This window comes from Rhinopithecus roxellana, chromosome 4 (genome assembly GCF_007565055.1).
Source record: "Rhinopithecus roxellana isolate Shanxi Qingling chromosome 4, ASM756505v1, whole genome shotgun sequence".
Taxonomy (NCBI): domain Eukaryota; kingdom Metazoa; phylum Chordata; class Mammalia; order Primates; family Cercopithecidae; genus Rhinopithecus; species Rhinopithecus roxellana.
The window spans coordinates 31,702,574-31,721,289 of NC_044552.1; the positions used below are offsets into that span (position 1 = coordinate 31,702,574).

The 18,716-nt window shown below is 38.8% G+C and overlaps 1 protein-coding gene across 4 annotated transcripts in view; it reads left to right on the forward strand.

The window, feature by feature from the left end:
- The window catches only part of ZFAND3 (zinc finger AN1-type containing 3), a 328,986-nt gene that overhangs the window by 220,287 nt on the left and 89,983 nt on the right, over positions 1-18,716 (forward strand). For all 4 annotated transcript variants that reach the window (XM_030928148.1, XM_030928150.1, XM_030928149.1 and 1 more), the window contains one exon: positions 17,708-17,890. In XM_030928148.1, the coding sequence (XP_030784008.1) occupies positions 17,708-17,890 (183 nt within the window). The remainder of the gene's footprint in view (positions 1-17,707; positions 17,891-18,716) is intronic.

Here is an 18,716-nt window from a genome sequence, read left to right on the forward strand (position 1 = left end):
CTGTTTCTTTTTTGAGCCAGTTTTTTTAGATGTGTATGATTTCTGGTGAGACAATTGAAGTATAAAGTGTTAAGGAAATTGTACTGCTTTTGTAATATTGTAGCTAGCCTCCTAAGCATCTTCTGTTGATTTTTGTTTTGTCTGTGGTTTTTCAACTCCTCCTATTTTAGACTTGGCATGTCTTGCCTTAAAATCTGTTTAGTGATAGCTGTTATCTCCCCATGTAGAAATTCTTTTATTTATTTATTTATTGAGGTGGAATCTCACTCTGTCACCCAGACTGGAGTGCAGTGGCGCGATCTTGGCTCACTGCAACCTCCGCCTCCTGGGTTTAAGCAGTTCTCCTGCTTCGGCCTCCCAAGTACTTGGGATTACAGGTGCGTGCCACTACGCCCGGCTAATTTTTGTATTTTTAGTAGAGATGGGGGTTTTGCCATATTGCCCAGGCTGGTCTCGAACTCCTGACCTCAAGTGATCCACACAGCTTGGCCTCCCAAAGTGCTGGGATTGCAGGCTTGAGCCACAGTGCCCAGCCATTCCTGTGTAGAAATTCTAATACATTAGTTGATATTTCTTATGCATGCATTCTTTACCTTGAAAGATAAAATGAAATAAGAATCTAATCATAGTTCCTTATATAGGAATTCTAATGCAGTTCATGTAAAATTTTGTTTCAAATTTCATATACATTTTTCTAGCAATTTTTCTTCCTTTGAATCAGTAGCCTTCACTTAAATATTGATACAGATATAAATATATATTATCTCAAATGTTTATCTTTATGAAATCTCCCACTTAAAAAGTAAGATTATGGTATTTTATTTAACACTACCTATTTCTAATAAGAGTAGTTTAGTAAAAAATATATATAGATTACAATAGTTTTTTCTTTTTAAATGTTGGTATCAGGACAAAGGGAAAATACAGATTGAGTAGTAAGACCAAGATAAGGAATTTGAACACAGAAATCTATATACACATCTGTATAATCATTAAAGACAGTGCAGATTGAAATCTGAGCTTCCTAGGGATCAAAGCAAAAATGGAAATACTTTATAAGCAGTTTAGAGATCATTGTGTTATGAACTCTAAAGTGGTTAGCGAGAAGAGTAGTGAACAGTGTTCTCAGTAACAGCTCTTCAAAAAGTGTTTTTTACATGGCTTTTTCTTATAACATCCCTCATTATAGAAGCCAAGGGCATTATATATGAAAAGTAAGTAGCGGTGATGATGACTAAAATGTATCTCATTTTCCTTTTGTGCATTTGTCTGAATTAATGGTAAGCACCATCTCTCAGAGTAATATAAGATCTAAGCCTAATAAATTGCCTAAATGAGAAAATTATAAAGGATTTCTTATCTGTAAGACTTCCTATTGAGCCGCATAGAATAAGAGTAAGAGATAATGGGAGTTGTTATCTACATAGAACACAATCATTTAATTTGTTTAGTGCTATTTGAAGAAACTTACCTATATCACTTGCTATTAAATATTTGAAAGATAATTTCAGAATAGATAACTTCTACCTCTTCCGCTATTCCATTCAATACATACCTACCCATGCTTGCAAGTGAAGTAAAAAGCATATTCCCAAATGAAAAATATTTTTAAAATGTGTTAGTTATACCAAATTTCACTTGTCCTAAGTGACATTTAGACAAACCGGTTTGGATTAACTAGGTATGAGGCAGTTCATTCCTAGGAAGGACTTTGTAATAATTTGTTTTCTCTGTTTGATAGGGAGCTATAAATAAAAAATTTAATACATGTACTTAGTAACCAGTGTCCATTTGAGAATCAGAAATGAGCCTGACTTGTAATCAGTAAAAGATAAAACCAACATATCGTGGTCCTATTAATTTAAAACACAAAATTTTGAGTTGGGGTCGGATTATCTGGTATTTTATAAAGAACAAGGATTTTAGTTGCTTGGAAATAGTTGTTTCAGACAAAACTTTCTTTTCAATAAGCCAGTATCTGCTTAATATGGTTTTATGGCATTCATACACTCAGATTTTTATTAAGACTATTACAGAATTTAGTACAGCCTGGTAGAAAGTTAGTTGATATCTCCAGCCCACATTGTCTAGTAATCAGCAGCTGGGAAAATCAGAGTTAGAACTAAAGTGTACTGATCTAGTATTATAATTAGTAATGGCTGTATGTTTGAAATATGACTTCTGGCCAGGTGGCTCATCCCTGTAATCCCAGCACTTTGGGAGACATACGGATCACTTGAAGTCAGGAGTTCAAGACCAGCCTGGCCAACATTAGTAGAGATGGAAACCCCATCTCTACTAAAAATACAAAAATTAGCTGGATGGTGATGCACACTTGTAATCGCAGCTGCTCAGGAGACTGAGGCAGGAGAATCACTTGAACACAGGCGGCGGAGGTTGCAATGAGCCAAGATGGCACCACTGCACTCCAGCCTGGACAACAGAGGGAGACTGTGTCTCCAAAAAAAAAAGAAAAAGCAAAAAAGAAATATTACTTCTTTCAAACCCAATATGAGTTTTTCTTTGGCCCTTTTGGTCTGTGATCTGTGATGCTTTGCAGAATATGGTATCTTTATTCCTTTATCTGAGAGGGAAAATGTGCCTATATACATATACAATATTGCATGTAATTTAATAAGATTACTCAAAATTATATGCAAAAGTTTTCTATGCACACACATTATGAATCCCAGATTATTGTCTCCACATATTTGGTGCCCCTCCCAGTGTGAGGCTCATACTTCCCTGTCCTGATCATCAGGCTGAGCTGTGTGACTTATTTTAGCCAATAAAGTGCTAATGAAAAGTTTATTTGGCTTTTATGACCAGAAACGTTAAGAGCTGTTAGGTGGTTCCATTTCTCTTTTTCCCTTTGCAGTGATACCAGCAGTATTCCATTTAGGGCCACTCCTTCATTCTGGGTTCCTGGAATGAAGATACATAGAGCAGAGCTGCTGCCTACCCTCAGCAGACCTATAATGTGATCAAAACAAACCATTGTTATAAAGCCTGTAGATTTTAGGGTCATTTATTTTTGCAGGTAAATTAGCCTAAGCTGACTGATAATAAGAAGTCTAGCTTAAGAAGATCTTTTCTAGACCTAGGTTTTGTTTGTTTCTTTGTTTTTTTTTTTTGTTTGTTTGTTTGTTTTTTTACTTTTTGTGTTTGTGGGTTTATTTGTTTATTTATTTTTGAGACAGGGTCTCACTCTGTTGTCCAGACTGGAGTGCACTGGTACAATCATGGCTCACTGCAGCCTCACCCTCCCTGGGCTCAGGTGATCCTCCCACCTCAGCCTCCTGAGTAGCTGGGACTACAGGCGCGCACCATTACACCTGGCCAATTTTTGTATTTTATGTAGAGACAGGGTTTCGCCATGTTGTCCAGGATGGTCTTGAACTCCTGAGCTCAAGCTATCTGCCCACCTCAGTCCCCCAAAGTGCTAGGATTACAGGCATGAGCCACCATGCCTGGCCCCAACATTTTTTTATTAGTCGTTAAAAAATGTATTCAGGCCAGGCGCAGTGGCTCACTCCTGTAATCCCAGAACTTTGGGAGGCCGACGTGGGTGGATCATGACGAGACCATCCTGGGTAACACGGTGAAACCCCATCTCTACTAAAAATACAAAAAAATTAGTTGGGTGTGGTGGCAGGCACCTGTAGTGCCAGCTACTCGGGAGACTGAGGCAGGAGAATGGTGTGAACCTAGGAGGCAGGGCTTGCAGTGAGCCAAGATCATGCCACTGCATTCTAGCCTGGGTGACAGAGTGAGATTCCGTCTCAAAAAAAAAAAAAAAAAATTCAATGCCTGTTTTATGAGGGGCACCTGCATTATCTGCTATCCTCACAACAATCCTACACAGTAGGTTTTAACATTTTTGCAGTTGAGGAAACTGAAATAAAGTTCAGTAACTTTCTTATGGTCATGCAGTTTCTAAGTAGTTTAGGCACGATTCGTACAGTTCTGATTCTTTGTATTACACCTCTAAACTTTCCTGTTTGTTCTTACATTGGTTTCACCTATATCTGATCAGTCATTTCTTTACTAATAGGCAGAATTAATAATGCAGTTTTCAAAAACTTTTATATGATAAGTGCATTTGTCTCTGTTTAAATCAAGGGTCTTACATTTTTGGCTTTCAAAGCACAGATATCTTGTATTTGGAGGTTTTTATTTTTGTTCTTACATTTGAAATCACATGCCTTTAGGTGAGACTTACACTTGCCAGTTAGCCACAATAACTAGCACTCCCTTTTGTGTTAGGCTCTCTAACTTCACACATTTATGATACCCACCTGGTCTCTGAAAATGTTTGTATTTGTATCCCCAGGATTGGCTTGTTAGTGTACATTGTTAATGAAGCCAAAGACTTCGCTATAATTTACACTAGAGAAATTAATTTCATAGCCTTAGTCTCAAGCTAGCAACTTTTTAAATTGCATACAAGGAGTTGGAAGAGGAATAGCAATCATAGTTACTTCAAGATTTACTTATATGCCAGGCACCGTTCTAAGACTTGCACGTGTATTATTTACAAAATAACTTCATTAGGTAGATAGTAGTAGTAGTCTCATTTGTGGGGAGAAAACTAGAGCAAGAGAAGTTAAGTAAATTGCCCAAGATTACACAGCTATTAAGAAATAGAGCCAGGATTTGAACTCAGGCAGTCTGGTTACACACATCATACTGCGACAGAGGATATGTAGGTTAATTGTCCATGGAGCTTTTCTCACTAGTGGAGAAAGCTTTTGTATCAGTAGTTGATAGCCTTTACGTGAAGATAGATACCTTTTAGGAATTGTGAATTATATAAACATCGTGTATTCTGATACCTTGGATTGACTGGATAAAAATTAGTAAATTAGCCCTAATCTTGTGAAGATCATTGCCATCTTCTCTAGACATCCCCCTGATATGCTTTAATAGATGTAAGAAGAAAGTATTAGTAAGCCCATCATTTAATCCTTCAAAAAAATATATCTTAGAAGTTTGAACCACTACTTGGTCTTTTACTCTTTGGGAAAGAGATTGACTCTCCTCGCTCCCCACACCCCCACCCCGCTCTTCATTCACCACTTTTGAGTAGGCAGTTCATTTTTTTTTTCTTTTGGAGACAGAGTCTCACTCTGTCTCCCAGGCTGTAGCACAGTGGTGCAGTCTTGGCTTACTGCAACCTCCACATCCTAGGTTCAAGCAATTCTCATGCCTCAGCCTCCTGAGTAGCTGGGATTATAGGTGCATGCCACCACGCCCGGCTAATTTTTGTAGTTTTAGTAGAGATAGGGTTTCACCATATTGGCCAGGCTGGTTTTAAACTCCTGACCTCAGTTGATCCACCCACCTCGACCTTCCAAAGTGCTGGGATTACAAGCGTGAGTCACTCTGCCTGGCCAAGAAGGCAATTCATTCTTTGCTTCTTTTTCCCCTCCTAGAGATGGAGTTTTGAGATGTTACCTAGGCTGGCCTGGAATTCCTGGGCTCAAGCAGTCCTCCTACCTCAGCCTTTCTAGTAGCCAGGTGATATGGTTTGACTGTGTCCCCACTCAAATCTCATCTTGAATTTTAGTTACCATAATCCCCACGTCATGCTGGTGGGAGGTAATTGAATAACAGGGGCAGTTACCTCCATGCCGTTCTCATGAAAGTGAGTCAGTTCCTATGAGATCTGACGGCTTTATGAGGAACTTTCGCCCTTTGCTTGGCGCTTCTCTCCTGCCACCTTGTGTAGAAGGACATGTTTGCTTCCCCTTCCGCCATGATTCTAAGTTTCCTGAGGCCTTCCCATCCATGTGAAACTGTGAGTCAATTAAACCTCTTTTCTTTATAAGTTACCCAGTCTTGGGTATTTCTTCATAGCAGCATGAGAATGGACTTACACACTGGGACTATAGGCGTGCACCACTGTGCCCAGCTGACATTCTTAAAATATAGCATATTGTATTGCTTGAATTTGTGCTGAACATCTACAAGTTTTATCTTAAGGGAAAATGTGTCTCAAAAGTTAATATCACCACTCTTAAGTTGAATTTACTGAAACAAATGGAGTGGTCAGCTTAGTAGCAGAGCTTAAATGAAGGAGACCTGAAGACTGGTGGTATGAGATTATAGACTGAGAACTGAGTAGAAATACTCAGGAAATATTGAGGGAGTAATTAGGGGTAGGAATAGCTCATTAAGTCAGGAGCTGCCTTTGTGGATAGAAGGAAGGAAGAACGAATAGGACCAGATTGTAAGAGCATAGGTGGGCAAGAGCAGTACCTACGCTGTACCCAGTCCCACCACCATCCTCCCCCTCAAAAGAGAGGTGCCAGTGGGAGTTATTCTTTTGTCTTTTCTCCTGTCACATCTGCACGGTAAAATGAAAGGCTAGTAGCATTAGGACTGTGGATACAATTATAGAAATAATCAGTGATCTAAAAAGAGGGGTGGTAACCTGCTGTTTTTGCTAATTTATTCCAAATGCTTTTCTACTTTTCTATTCTGTTGTTGTTGAAGTCTTTATGGGACATTTAAAGCCTTTAATCTGGGGTAAAATATTCCAGCCTCCAGCTTCTCCAGCAATTACGTTCATGCCACTTCTGTGCCATTGGAGTAATTCATGAATGACACTAAGGACTAATGGCTTGAGGGGAGGTCTTTAGATGATACCAAGGGTCAACTGTAAACAAATAGAAGTTTTTTGTTTTGTTTTTAGGCTCCAACTTGCCTGTTTTATTTTGTCAGCTTTACCCAATTTTTCCACAATATGCCAAACCCTATCAGTAATTTTGATGGCTGAACTGTATGTGTATATGCACATACAGCATAAAGTGCGTATTTTGTTAGAGCTAGATTAATGCCACAATATTCAGAAAACTTTTCCCTGTGTTTTAAAAAAATTGACATATTTTGTGGTTAGACTGAAATGATATAAATGTACATGTTATTGTAGTACTAATGAATTGTTAGATATTTGCTGTAATGTTAACATTGCTAATTTATGCCCTGTAAATGAATATTGAATATGAAACACTGTTACAGGGAAAACTATAGTCTGCACAATAAATGCTGCCTAAGAAACAAGCCTTACTCCAAATAATTTTTTTTTTTTTTTGCTAGTTCACACCTCTGAGTAGTTGGCTCTAGAGGTGTGAAGAATCTAGAGAATGTTTAATTTCAGTGATAAACCAGATTATAAAGTAAGTTTAATTGATGAAAAGAGTAAGCTTTGTCAGCTTCATATATTCTCTTGTTGCCTGTTTTTGCAAGACACATTTGAGAATATGCTTTTGGGAGCCAATCTAATGTTACCTGTATTTGCCTCACGTAAAAATCTTAAGCTCTGTGGTTTAAATCTAAGCAAGCAGGAAGTGACTTGAGAGACCTTGTAAGTCCTGTCAGGACCAGTTATCCATGATGAATAATAAGGAAGAAATTTTTATATGTGCGGAGATCATTTATGAAATCCAAACATCTACTTATTGACAGGGTGCTTAATATTTCTCTTGTAGGTAGGAGCACTCTTACCTCCTATAAATAAATTTTGTAGCAATTTAAAATCCATTAATGTCTGTAAGAGAACTAATATTCTTCAACTTTGTGTGTTCATTGGTATCCAATACATTAAATTCAAGAAATGCATATTGTGTATCATGTGGCAGGCATTTTGCTAGGGGCTGAGTCACACTGTGAATAAGACATTCATTTATCCAACAAATATTTAATAAAGTGCCTTCTATGGATAATCTTAAGGACTTCCCTTAGGAAGTAATGCTTATATTAAGAGTTCAAATATGAGTAGGATTTACCAAGGTGAATATGAGGATAAAAAATCTTCCACATGTCGTGATTAAAGTACTCCATGTTGACAGCCGGGTGTGGTGACTCACGCCTGTAATCCCAACATGATTACAGGCACGAGGCTGAGGCAGGGAGATCATTTGAGGTCAGGAGTTAGAGCCTGGCCAACATAATGAAACCTTGTCTCTATTAAAAAGTACAAAACCTAGCCGGGTGTGGTGATGCATGCCTGTAATCCCAGCTACTCAGGAGGCCAAGGCAGGAGAATTGCTTGAACCTGGGAGGCGGAGGTTGCAGTGAGCCAAGATGGTGCCACTGCACTCCAGCCTAGGCGACAGAGCGAGACTCCATTTTGGGAAAAAAAAAAAGAAAAGAAAAGAAAAAAAGATAGCACTCCCTGTTGAGAAAGAGCACGGAGTATCTGAAAAACCAAGACCGCTAGAGAATGGCTAAAGCAAGGAGAGGGAGAGGAGGAGCAGTGGCATCAAAAGTGGCTGAAGAAATAGCCAGCAGCTGGTTGTAAGTTCTAAGCCATGGTTAGGATTCTGGATCTGGTTGTAAAGGCAGTGAGAAGCCATTCAAGGGTTTAGGCAGGGAGGTGATGTTATCAGAATTTGTTTTCTTACATTTTTTTTTTTTTTTGCAATCACTGTGGTTGCATTGTGAAGAGTGGATTAGACTGAGCCAAGAGAGGACACAAAGATTTCAATTAAGATGTTATCGAGTCTGGACATGGTGTCTCATTCCTGTAATCCCAGCACTTTGGAAAGCCAAGGCGGGCAGATTGCTTGAGGCTGGAAGTTCGAGACCAGCCTGGCCAACATGGCGAAACCCTGTCTTTAATAAAAATACAAAAATTAGCCACATGTGGTGGTGCACACCGGTAGTTCCAGCTTCTTGGAAGGCTGAGGGATGAGAATTGCTTGAACCCAAGAGGCTTGAACTCAGGATGCCAAGGTTGCAGTGAGCCGAGATTGCACCACTACGCTCCAGCCTCAGTGGCAGAGTGAGACTCTGTCTCAAAATAAAAAAGATGCTATCAGAGGAATCTTACAGATGATGATGGCTTAGACTACAGTGGTAATGGAGAAGTAGGTGGATTCAGGAGATATTTAGGAGTTGCAAATGACTAGAATGGTAATTTGGGGAATGTAAAATTAAGAAGGGAGAACATGAAGTTCAAGATAATTCCTGTCTTCTGACTTTATTCTCTGAGTGAGTGTTGATGCCATGTCTTGAGATGGGAAGGAGGGCAGAAGACAAGGTCTATTTTATTTTTTGAGGTATTACTCAAATTACAGATTCATGGACATAAATAGGGAACATAGGATAGGAGTCATTTATCATCATTAGGAGGATATATACATGTACGGGTGCCGTGTGTGTGTGTGTATGTATATGTATATGTATTATATGTATATATTTTTAACTTATTTGAAAGGACACAGGCTGGGCATGGTGGCTTACACCTGTAATCCCAGTGCTTTGAGATACCAAGGTGGGAGGATCTTTTGACCCCAGGAGTTCAAGACCAGCCTGGGCAACACAGTGAGGCTCCATCTCTACCAAAAAAAAAATTTTTTTTTAAGGTAGTTGGGTGTGATGGCACACACCTGTATTCCCAGCTACTCAGGAGGCTGAGGTGGGAGCATCACTTGGGCCCAGGAAGTCAAGGCTGCAGTGAGCCATGTGTATGCCACTGCACTCCAACCTGGGTGACAGAGCGAGACCTTGTCTCAAATTAAATTTAGAAAAAAGGAGGAAGCACACAAAAACAGAGCAGTGTTATTCAGTCTGTCTATTCTGAGATCAGTGAAGAGAGTCTGATTTTTTTCAATTAATAAAAATGATTTTTGAAAGAAAACAAAAATTAGTAAAAATATTTTTTAAAAAAAGAAGATAGTCTGATTTTTAAAGAGAAGGAATGGCCGTGAGAGGTTGGGTGAGAATCTGATAGGGTAAAGGTGTTTTGCTTTTGCTTTTTAAAGAGGCTAGAAGATACTGTTCATGAAAAGACACCTAAGTAGACTTAGCCACATTCAATAGATCACAGTTTGCCCCTAAAGCTACAACATATGCATAACGTGACCAAGTCCGTAAGTACATTGGTTCTTGCTCACTCCTGTTTAAGCAGTTTATTCTTGCTGCGGCTGTTAACCCAGATTAACATCCAACTACCAGGATTTTATTAAGATTTTAATCAGAAGGCTAGAAGTCTGATTTATGAATTGGCTGGCTCCTAATGGCTTTGTAACTTTTTAAAATAAGCTATTTAAGTTTTGTGGTTGAGATGGGGGTGGGGGACAATGCAGCTTTAGAAACCTAGAAATGTTTCTATGAACGGAAGCTGTAGCCTATTATGGATATAAATTGGGCAGAGAGGGGATGGTGAGCAGAACCCTGTTGTGTTAAAGGAGACCTTTATACAGTGCCTTGTATGAACCAAACTCTTGAGATATGGGAAATGAATTTTTATTTTTAAGTGGGTTGAGAAACAAAACCTCTGGCAACCTTTTCCATTTTTTTAAATTTGACTACTTGAAACATGAAGTATTTTATGGTGTGAAATACCAAACTAAAGCTTCTGGTGGATGCATGGATTTGTAATCTGTGATACATAGTCAGATGGGGTTTGGAGACTGAGAATGGAAATGTGCGAACCAGCAGCGTACCGGGTGCAGGCTGCGAGCGGTTGCATTTTGGGGAGCTGGGAGGTGGTTGCTTCAGTGGTGCATGCTGTAGTGGGAAGAGCACAAACATTAGAGTCAAATAAAGCTGAGTCTCAAAACCTAGCTCTAGCATTTGTTAAGGAGGGAGCAGGTTGCCCAACCTTGCCATACACACTGTCCTCTGCTGACATGTGGTGATGACGTCTACTGCCCAGTTTATTCTGAGGGCTAAATGAGAAAATGAATGCAAAGCCCCTGGCAGAGTGCCTGACTCATAGGAGGCGCTTAACTCTTAGTTCCTCTTCTACTTCTAATCTGATTTCCTATATACCTGGCTTTAGTGTTTGCAATAATGATAGAAGCCTTATTAGTGATCCCAAGTAGTCTTAATGAGTGAGTTGGAACAAATGCAGTTGAATTTCTCATCTCTACTTACTGATTATGAAAATAGAAATTCACAGGTATTAAGCTTTTTATCTTTTAGAAATGCCGACCCACATGATGCTAAGAGTACCCTTAAAGACACACAAAACAGTTTATGAAAGGTTTAAAGTAACAACTGATAAATATTTTTAAATGTAATCCAGTGATGGACTTTCTACAGGAAAACATTGGCCACTTATTTATCCAGTTAATGTTTATTGAGAACCATTCTTTGTCCTGGATCCTGAATAATGTAGGAGACTGACAAGTGAACAGATGATTCTTATGTACCATAGTAAGTCTTGTGCTATGGGAAATCACAGAGTGCTGTGCCAAGAGAATTTGGTAATACGTACCAAATTCTTTAAAAATGTACGTCCTCTCTTACCAATTGATCTACTTCTATTATATAACTTAAGGAAACTCAATGAAATCTTGTTTATAATAGTGAAAGGTTGGTAAATGAAAATGTGTAACACTAGTGGATTGGTTTAGTTCATGTATCTATGAACGAATGAGACCATGTACTCATTAGTGATCACCCATTTATATTTTACAAAGAAGAAACATTCATGATACCTTGCTAAGAGGAAAAAAAATAGGTTATGGAACAGAGTTAGAAAGAATTAATTTGTTTTCAGTGAGAGAAAAAGTTTAGCAAAATAACCGAAATTCTTTTTAAATATTTTGAAGAAATCATTCTGAAAGACATATTATTGTAATAGTCTAGAAGTGGGGTTGGGAATCTAAGCATCTTGCCAAATCAGCATTGTACGTCTGAGAGAGAAACCATGGGGCATGTGCATATCAAAATGAGTATTGCATAGTGGTGTACTTCTAGAGAGACTGCCCAGGTTAATGGACTTGTGAAGCAGGACAGGACAAAGTGCTTTCACAGTGCTTCCAGTATTTTAGGTGCATTTTGTAGTAAGAAGATTGACGTGTGAAATATCATTCTGAAAACAGTATAGAAAACTATGCCAGGGAGTATGTGGGTAGCCAGTCCCAGGGGCTTCACTGGTTATTTTGACTTTGCTAGAACCATTAGGTCACTTTATCTTCTGGAGACATTCCATTTCTGGGTACTAAAGGATTCAAGCATATCTTTGTTGAGAAATTGTTTTTCCCTTTAGATGATAATAAGGTAAGTTGCCAAGATCTGGGCTGTATTCACTCTTAACAGTAATCCCATTAAAGTGCAAAGGTTTTTAAACTCAGTTTTTACAAGTAACAGTTTGCTTTGGAAAAGCTTTATTCACATAAACCTCTCTCAGACTCACAACTTTATTCAAGGACAAGTTTAAGACCTTTGGATATACCGTTAACTCAACTAACTTATAAAATTAGTTATTCCTAAGTTTTTTTCTCATTTAGAGAGGTAGATAAGCTTGGAGATTTCTAGTTTTCTCATTTATATGAGAATTATACAATATATCAAGGGAACGGACCTTTACTTTGTCTGAATCAGATGAAGTGGCTGTTTCTGGACCTTTCATCTGCACTGCTCTCCAGTGTAGAATGATGGGAGGCAGGCTCTGTGCCTCATGTTTTGTTGTTTACTTCTTTACATGTAATATGAATCTGTTGCCCTTCATTTTCGGAGTAGACTTCTGAGAGATTCTTTCTTTTTGGCAGTAATCAGAAGTTGGATGCTGAATGATTCAGAAAGGCCTAAGAGAATAAGAACTGTGATGCAAATATCAGGGCCAAAACGAAAAGATAACTCTTACTTAGTGCCCCTTTCTTTAAGTTTGGAAAATACCTTTTCTTTTTAATTCTGTCATTTGTTGAGTACTCATGTGCTAGGTCTTCATGTACATTATCTTATTTAATCCACATTTTCCTGAGAGGTTTAAATAACCACCTCCCTTTGTTTTACAGAAGGCCCCAAAAGATTAAACAATTTGCTTTTAGCTATATGCCCAGTAAATAGCAAGGGCAGGATTTGAATCCAGGTCTCACTCTAGAGCTCTTTGTATTGCACAGACTTTGGCATGGAAGTTAGAAAACTCCCAACTCAATTTCTGGTGAGTTGTAGTAATTTTCTCAGCTCTTGCTTTCTCTGTCTGTAAAATGAGAGGATTGAGCTGAATTTCTAAAGTCATTACTGGTTGTAACATTCTGTGATTCCTGGATGCTTTTTCAGGTTCAAGCAGAGAATATATAGAGCTTCTACTCCTCTCTTTGTGAGCAGCCAGTTGGGTTTGTATGTTAGCCTGGTGATGTGATGACACCATCACCCTGTGCAGGTGTAGAAAAGGCATAGAAGGAGTATGGGTTAAAAGAAGGTACACTGTGTCAACTGCTGATTCCTAAAAGAAAACCTGAAATTTGTGAACTACCAATTCACAAAAGAAAACTTGAAAGTACCTGAGCATCAAAGCAGCATGGCTTGGCTGGAGAGTGTGTGGGTGGAGCCTGGTATTAATAATTGTCTTTAGACACCAACATCCTTCACCTTCAAAGGGCTGTTGTGCCTGAGTGAGTGAGTTTCTGTGTGTGCATCTGTCTCCAAGCATTGGGGATTGTGCTAGATGGTACAGTGATGACTCAGTTTCAGTTCTGTCAGGGTCATAAAACATTTCCAATTAAAAGGTAGACAGATGGTTATGGGAGGGACACAATGATTATTGACATAGGAGAGCTAATGAGATGACATGACATAAAAAAGAAGTATCATTATTGCAGTATTTTTATTCCATTGATATAGTACCTTTTTCTTGAAGGTGCTATACAAGTAACACTGAGATAATAAGCCATTTTAAAATGTCAAAACATGGAAGAACGAGAAAGTGGCTAGGAGAAATAAATACACAGAAAAGAAGCAGTGGGGGCTGTAGAGCACTGATCACCTTAGCAGTTACTAACTGGCTACATTCATTGCACTCACTAGTGGTGCTGGAAATGGCTGGGGGCTTGACATGGAGGTCTCTTCTTGGCCCATCCTGGTGATCACAGTGCCACATCCTGTGGTTGTGATTGAAGACCATGGGCTTTGTTGTCACATGGACTTGTCCTTGCTACTTATTAGCTGTTGACTTGGAACAAATTACCTAAACTTTCTGAACCTCAATTTCTTTATCATTAAAATGATGTTATTTATACCTTCGTTGTTAGGGTTTTCCTGAGGACTAACATAAATACATTACACACATAAAACATTTAGTTCAGTGCCTGGCACATCATAAATGCTAGCTATTCTTATGTTTAGAATATGTCAAAAGGTAGTGATTCTGATGAAGTTATAGAGTATGATAGCAACACTTCCCTGTGGTTCGAAGGCTGTGTCAAGTTATAAGAATCTTGTACTTCTCTGAATTGATATAATAAACTGTAATCTGTATTCCGCAGAGTAGCATTAGATTTTTAAAACATATAGAGAATATAGACAATAATCACACTCAGATACCTACCAACAGCTTAAGAAATAAAAAATTACAAAACAAGATAGAAGACCCGTTTTTCTCCTTATCCCTTGGCCTCAAAGAGGTAATCGCTATCCTGAATCTGGTATATTATTTCCTTGAATGTTTTTATCTTGTAATTATTACCATTCATGTATCTATAAACAATATATGGTATTCTTAACATATTTTACATTTTTGTATAAGTATTATTATACCATGTATATCTTTCTGTATCTTGCTTGGTTTTCTCTCTCAACATTCTTTTTGAGATTTTTCTATTATACTTGTAGCCTTATTCATTTAATCACTGTAGAGCATTTTAAGATCAATTTTCTGTTAATGGACATTACCTATCTTTGGATATTTTTGTGTGCCTCTCACCATCACACCACCCTCCCTCAATCTAAGATGTAACTGCTCTTCTGAATTATGCTAATATTTGGGGGCTTTGAAAAGGTTTAAGGCCAGGTGCTGTGGCTCACACCTGTAATCCCAGCAATTCGGGAGACTGAGGCGGGCGGGTCACCCGAGGCCAGGAGTTGGAGACCAGCCTGGCCAACATGATGAAACCCCATCTCTACAAAAATACAAAAAATTAGCCGGTCGTGATGGCAGGTGATTGTAATCCCAGCTACACAGGAGGCTGAGGCGGGAGAATCACTTGAACCTGGGAGACAGAAGTTGCAGTGAGCTGAGATTGCACCACTGCACTTTAGCCTAGGTGACAGAGTGAGACTCCATCTCAAAAGAAAAGAAAAAAAAAATTGGGTTAAGCATACAAATCCCTAAACAGTATATCTGAGTTTGTACTGTTTTTGAGGTTTATATAAGCACAGTACAATCTACTGTGATTTAGTGGCTTGCTTTTTCCCCTCAGCGTCATGATTTTGAGATTCATTCATGTTGATACATGTGACAGTAGTTGTTTCCATTATGTACATTATTCCATTGTTTGACTGTGCCATTATTTATAGACCTTAAGGTTGTTGCTGTCTCCTTGAATATGTTTGTTGAGTTTCTCTCAGGTATATATCTAGGGATTAAATGACTGGGGTGTAGATAATGTACATATATTTTTATCTTTACTGGATATTGATATGTAATAATTTCATTATTTAATTGTAAGTATTTTGTAATTTTATAATTTGATTTCACTCACGAGTTAAAAATTTTTTTTTGTATGTTTCCAAATATAAATTTTTTTCTCAGCAGTTTTTAACTCAGTTGCCCTATGATCAGGTAATATTGTCTGTATCTTAGTAATTCTTTGGCATTTGTTGAGACTTTTGCTTTGTGTTCTGATATGTGGTCAAGATTTAGCCAGGTTTTAATCAGCTTTTATAAATATTCCATGTGTTTGAAAATAATTTATGAGCACGGTGGCTCATGCCTGTAATCCCAGCACTTTGGGAGGCTGAGGCAGGCGGATCACCTGAGGTCAGGAGTTTGTGATCATCCTGGCCAACATGGTGAAACCCTATCTCTACTAAAAATACAAAAATTAGCTGGGCGTGGTGGCACACGTCTGTAATCCCAGCTACTTGGGGGCTAAGGCAGGAGAATTGCTTGAGCCTGGGAGACGGAGGTTGCAGTGAGCTGAGATCATGCCACTGCAGTCCAGCCTGGCCAACAGAGTGAGACTCTGTCTCAAAAAAAAAAAAAAGAAAAGAAAAAAAGAAAATAATTCATTATCTAATTGTTGGATACTTGGTCTTTGTATGCTTATTAATTATTTTGTGTGAGAGTTATATTAAAATCATCCCCTGTAGGAAATTTGTCAGTTTCTTGTGAATATAACCATTTTTACTTTTAAGTACAGTTGGCCCTGGAACAAAATGAGTTTGAACTTTGTATGCCTGCTTATATGAAGCTTTTCAACCAAACCTGGATTGAAAATATGGGATGCTAAACCTGTGTATATGGAGGACCAGTATTTAATATACGCTGGTTCAGTAGGGCTGACTGTGGAACCTGAGTATATGCGGGAGTTCTGAAACCAATCTCCCTTGTATATTAAGGGAGGGCAGTATTTTGGGGCTTTGGAGAAGACTCTTTTACTATTTTATGATCCTCTTCACCCCTAATAATGCTTTTGACTTAAAGTCTACATATTCTGACAGTACTGTAGCCATACTAGCTTTCTGTTCATCCCCTCCCCTCCCCTCCCGCTTTTCTTTTCCTTTCCTTTTCCTTTCTTCATTCTTTTTTTTCCTCCTCTCCTCTCTCTCTCCCCCTCCCCTCCCGTTTCTCCTCTCCCTCTCCTTTCTCTGTTCCTGTCTTGTCCTGTCCTGTCCTGTCCTGTCTTGTCCTCCCTTCCCCTTCCCCTTCCCCTTCCCCTTCCCCTTTCCATTCCCCTTCCCCTGCCTTTTCCCCTTCCCTTTCCTCTTTCTTTCTTACTCCTGGACTCAAGAGATACTACCAAGTAGCTGAGACTACAGGTGTGCGCCACCACCCTCAGCTAATTTTTTAAAACTTTTTTAGAGATGAGGTCTTGCTGTGTTGCTCACGCTCATCTCAAACTTCAGGCCTCAAGTAGTCCTCCCACTGCAGTCTTCAGAAATGCTGGGATTATAGGTGTGAGCTACTGTGCCCTGCATGTTCGCTTATATTTTTTTACCAGGTACATTTTTTTATATATATACAATTGTGTTATACTTGGGGGATTGGCTACAGGACTCCCCTGCATATACCAAAATCTGTGCATACTCAGGTTTATCAGTCTGCACTGCAGAACCATGGTATATGGAAAGTAGGCCTTCCATATATGATTTTTACATCCTGTGAACATTGTATTTTTGATCTGCATTTGGTTGAAAAAAATCCGCATACGAGTGGACCCACACGGTTCAAACCCATGACGTTCAAGGACTAACTATACTTTAACATTTTGTTTATCCTCTCATATTTGTGTTTTTAGTATGTCCCTTATAAATTGAATATAACTGGACTTCAGTCCAAATATTCTGTCTTTTAGCTGAAAAGTTCAGTCTGTTTATTACCATTACTGACATATTTATACTTATTTCTACCATCTTGTTATGTGTTTTCTGTTTACTCTGCTGTTTTCTCTGCTGCCTTTTTCCTTATGACCTTTCCTTCTAAAAAGTTTGAAAAACTGTTGTTTATTCCCTTTTTCCTTCTGATTACTCTTAAATATTTAACATGCATCTTTGGCTTTGCACAGAACGTTAAAATCAGTATGTTTGCATTCTTCTGAATGGGACCTTGGAAAACTTTTATCTCTAGTCACCTTCCACTAATCTTAAAAGTTTTTGACCAGTGTTTTACTCCCATGGTTTTTTAAACACCCAGATCAGTCTTTATTATTGCTGTTGTTGCATTTAATTTTTGTACCACCTTCCATTGTTTTCTAATCCTCAGAGACTGTGAACTCCTTAATTAAGCTCATTTTCTATTTTTCTTCAGATTTTCAAAAGAAACAACCAGATGATGATTCCGCTCCAAGTACAAGTAACAGCCAATCAGATTTGTTTTCCGAAGAGACCACCAGTGACAACAACAATACCTCGATAACCACGCCAACTCTTAGTCCCAGCCAGCAGCCGCTTCCGACAGAACTGAATGTAACTTCACCGAGTAAAGAGGAGTGTAAGTGCCTGGCTTCTTAGGGGTGGTAGAGAGAGCAGCCTAAGAACCTTAGTTGAGCATCTTGGTAATGCCTAACCCCAGAAAAAACAGCACTTCTTTTTATTCAAGATAAGTGTTCACATACAAGGCCCAAGCTCAGCAAGTTAGAGAATAAGTTTCAGCCATTCTTGAAGAAATAGCCTTTTATACTGTCAAAGTACATGAAGTTTTGAACCAGTCTGGAGAGCAGTGGCTCTCACCTATGTCTGCACATTAGAATCCACTGGAGGTTTTTAAAACAATTTTAATCTTTAGCATCATTCCCTCATTCTCATTTAATTCATCTGGAGGGAGACCCAGGGATCTGTTATTTTTAACTCTGCAGTGGATTTCTAATGTGCAGCAAGGGACCAGTAAGGGATTCTAACCCTAAAACCCTAATTTAGGAGCCTTAGATTGAAACTTTACCTCTGTCACTAACTGGGCCTTGACTGTTTCTAAGCATTTAACTGAGAAAACACTATACTTCATAGGACATAGGATATTTTTTATTTTATTTTATTTTATTTTATTTTATTTTATTTTTGAGACGGAGTCTCGCTCTGTCGCCCGGGCTGGAGTGCAGTGGCCGGATCTCAGCTCACTGCAAGCTCCGCCTCTCGGGTTTATGCCATTCTCCTGCCTCAGCCTCCAGAGTAGCTGGGATTACAGGTGCCTGCCACCATGCCTGGCTAATTTTTATATTTTTAGTAGAGACAGGATCTTGCCATGTTGGCCAGGCTGGTCTCGAACTCCTGACCTCAAATGATCTACCCGCCTCCGTCTCCCAAAGTGCTGGGATTACAGG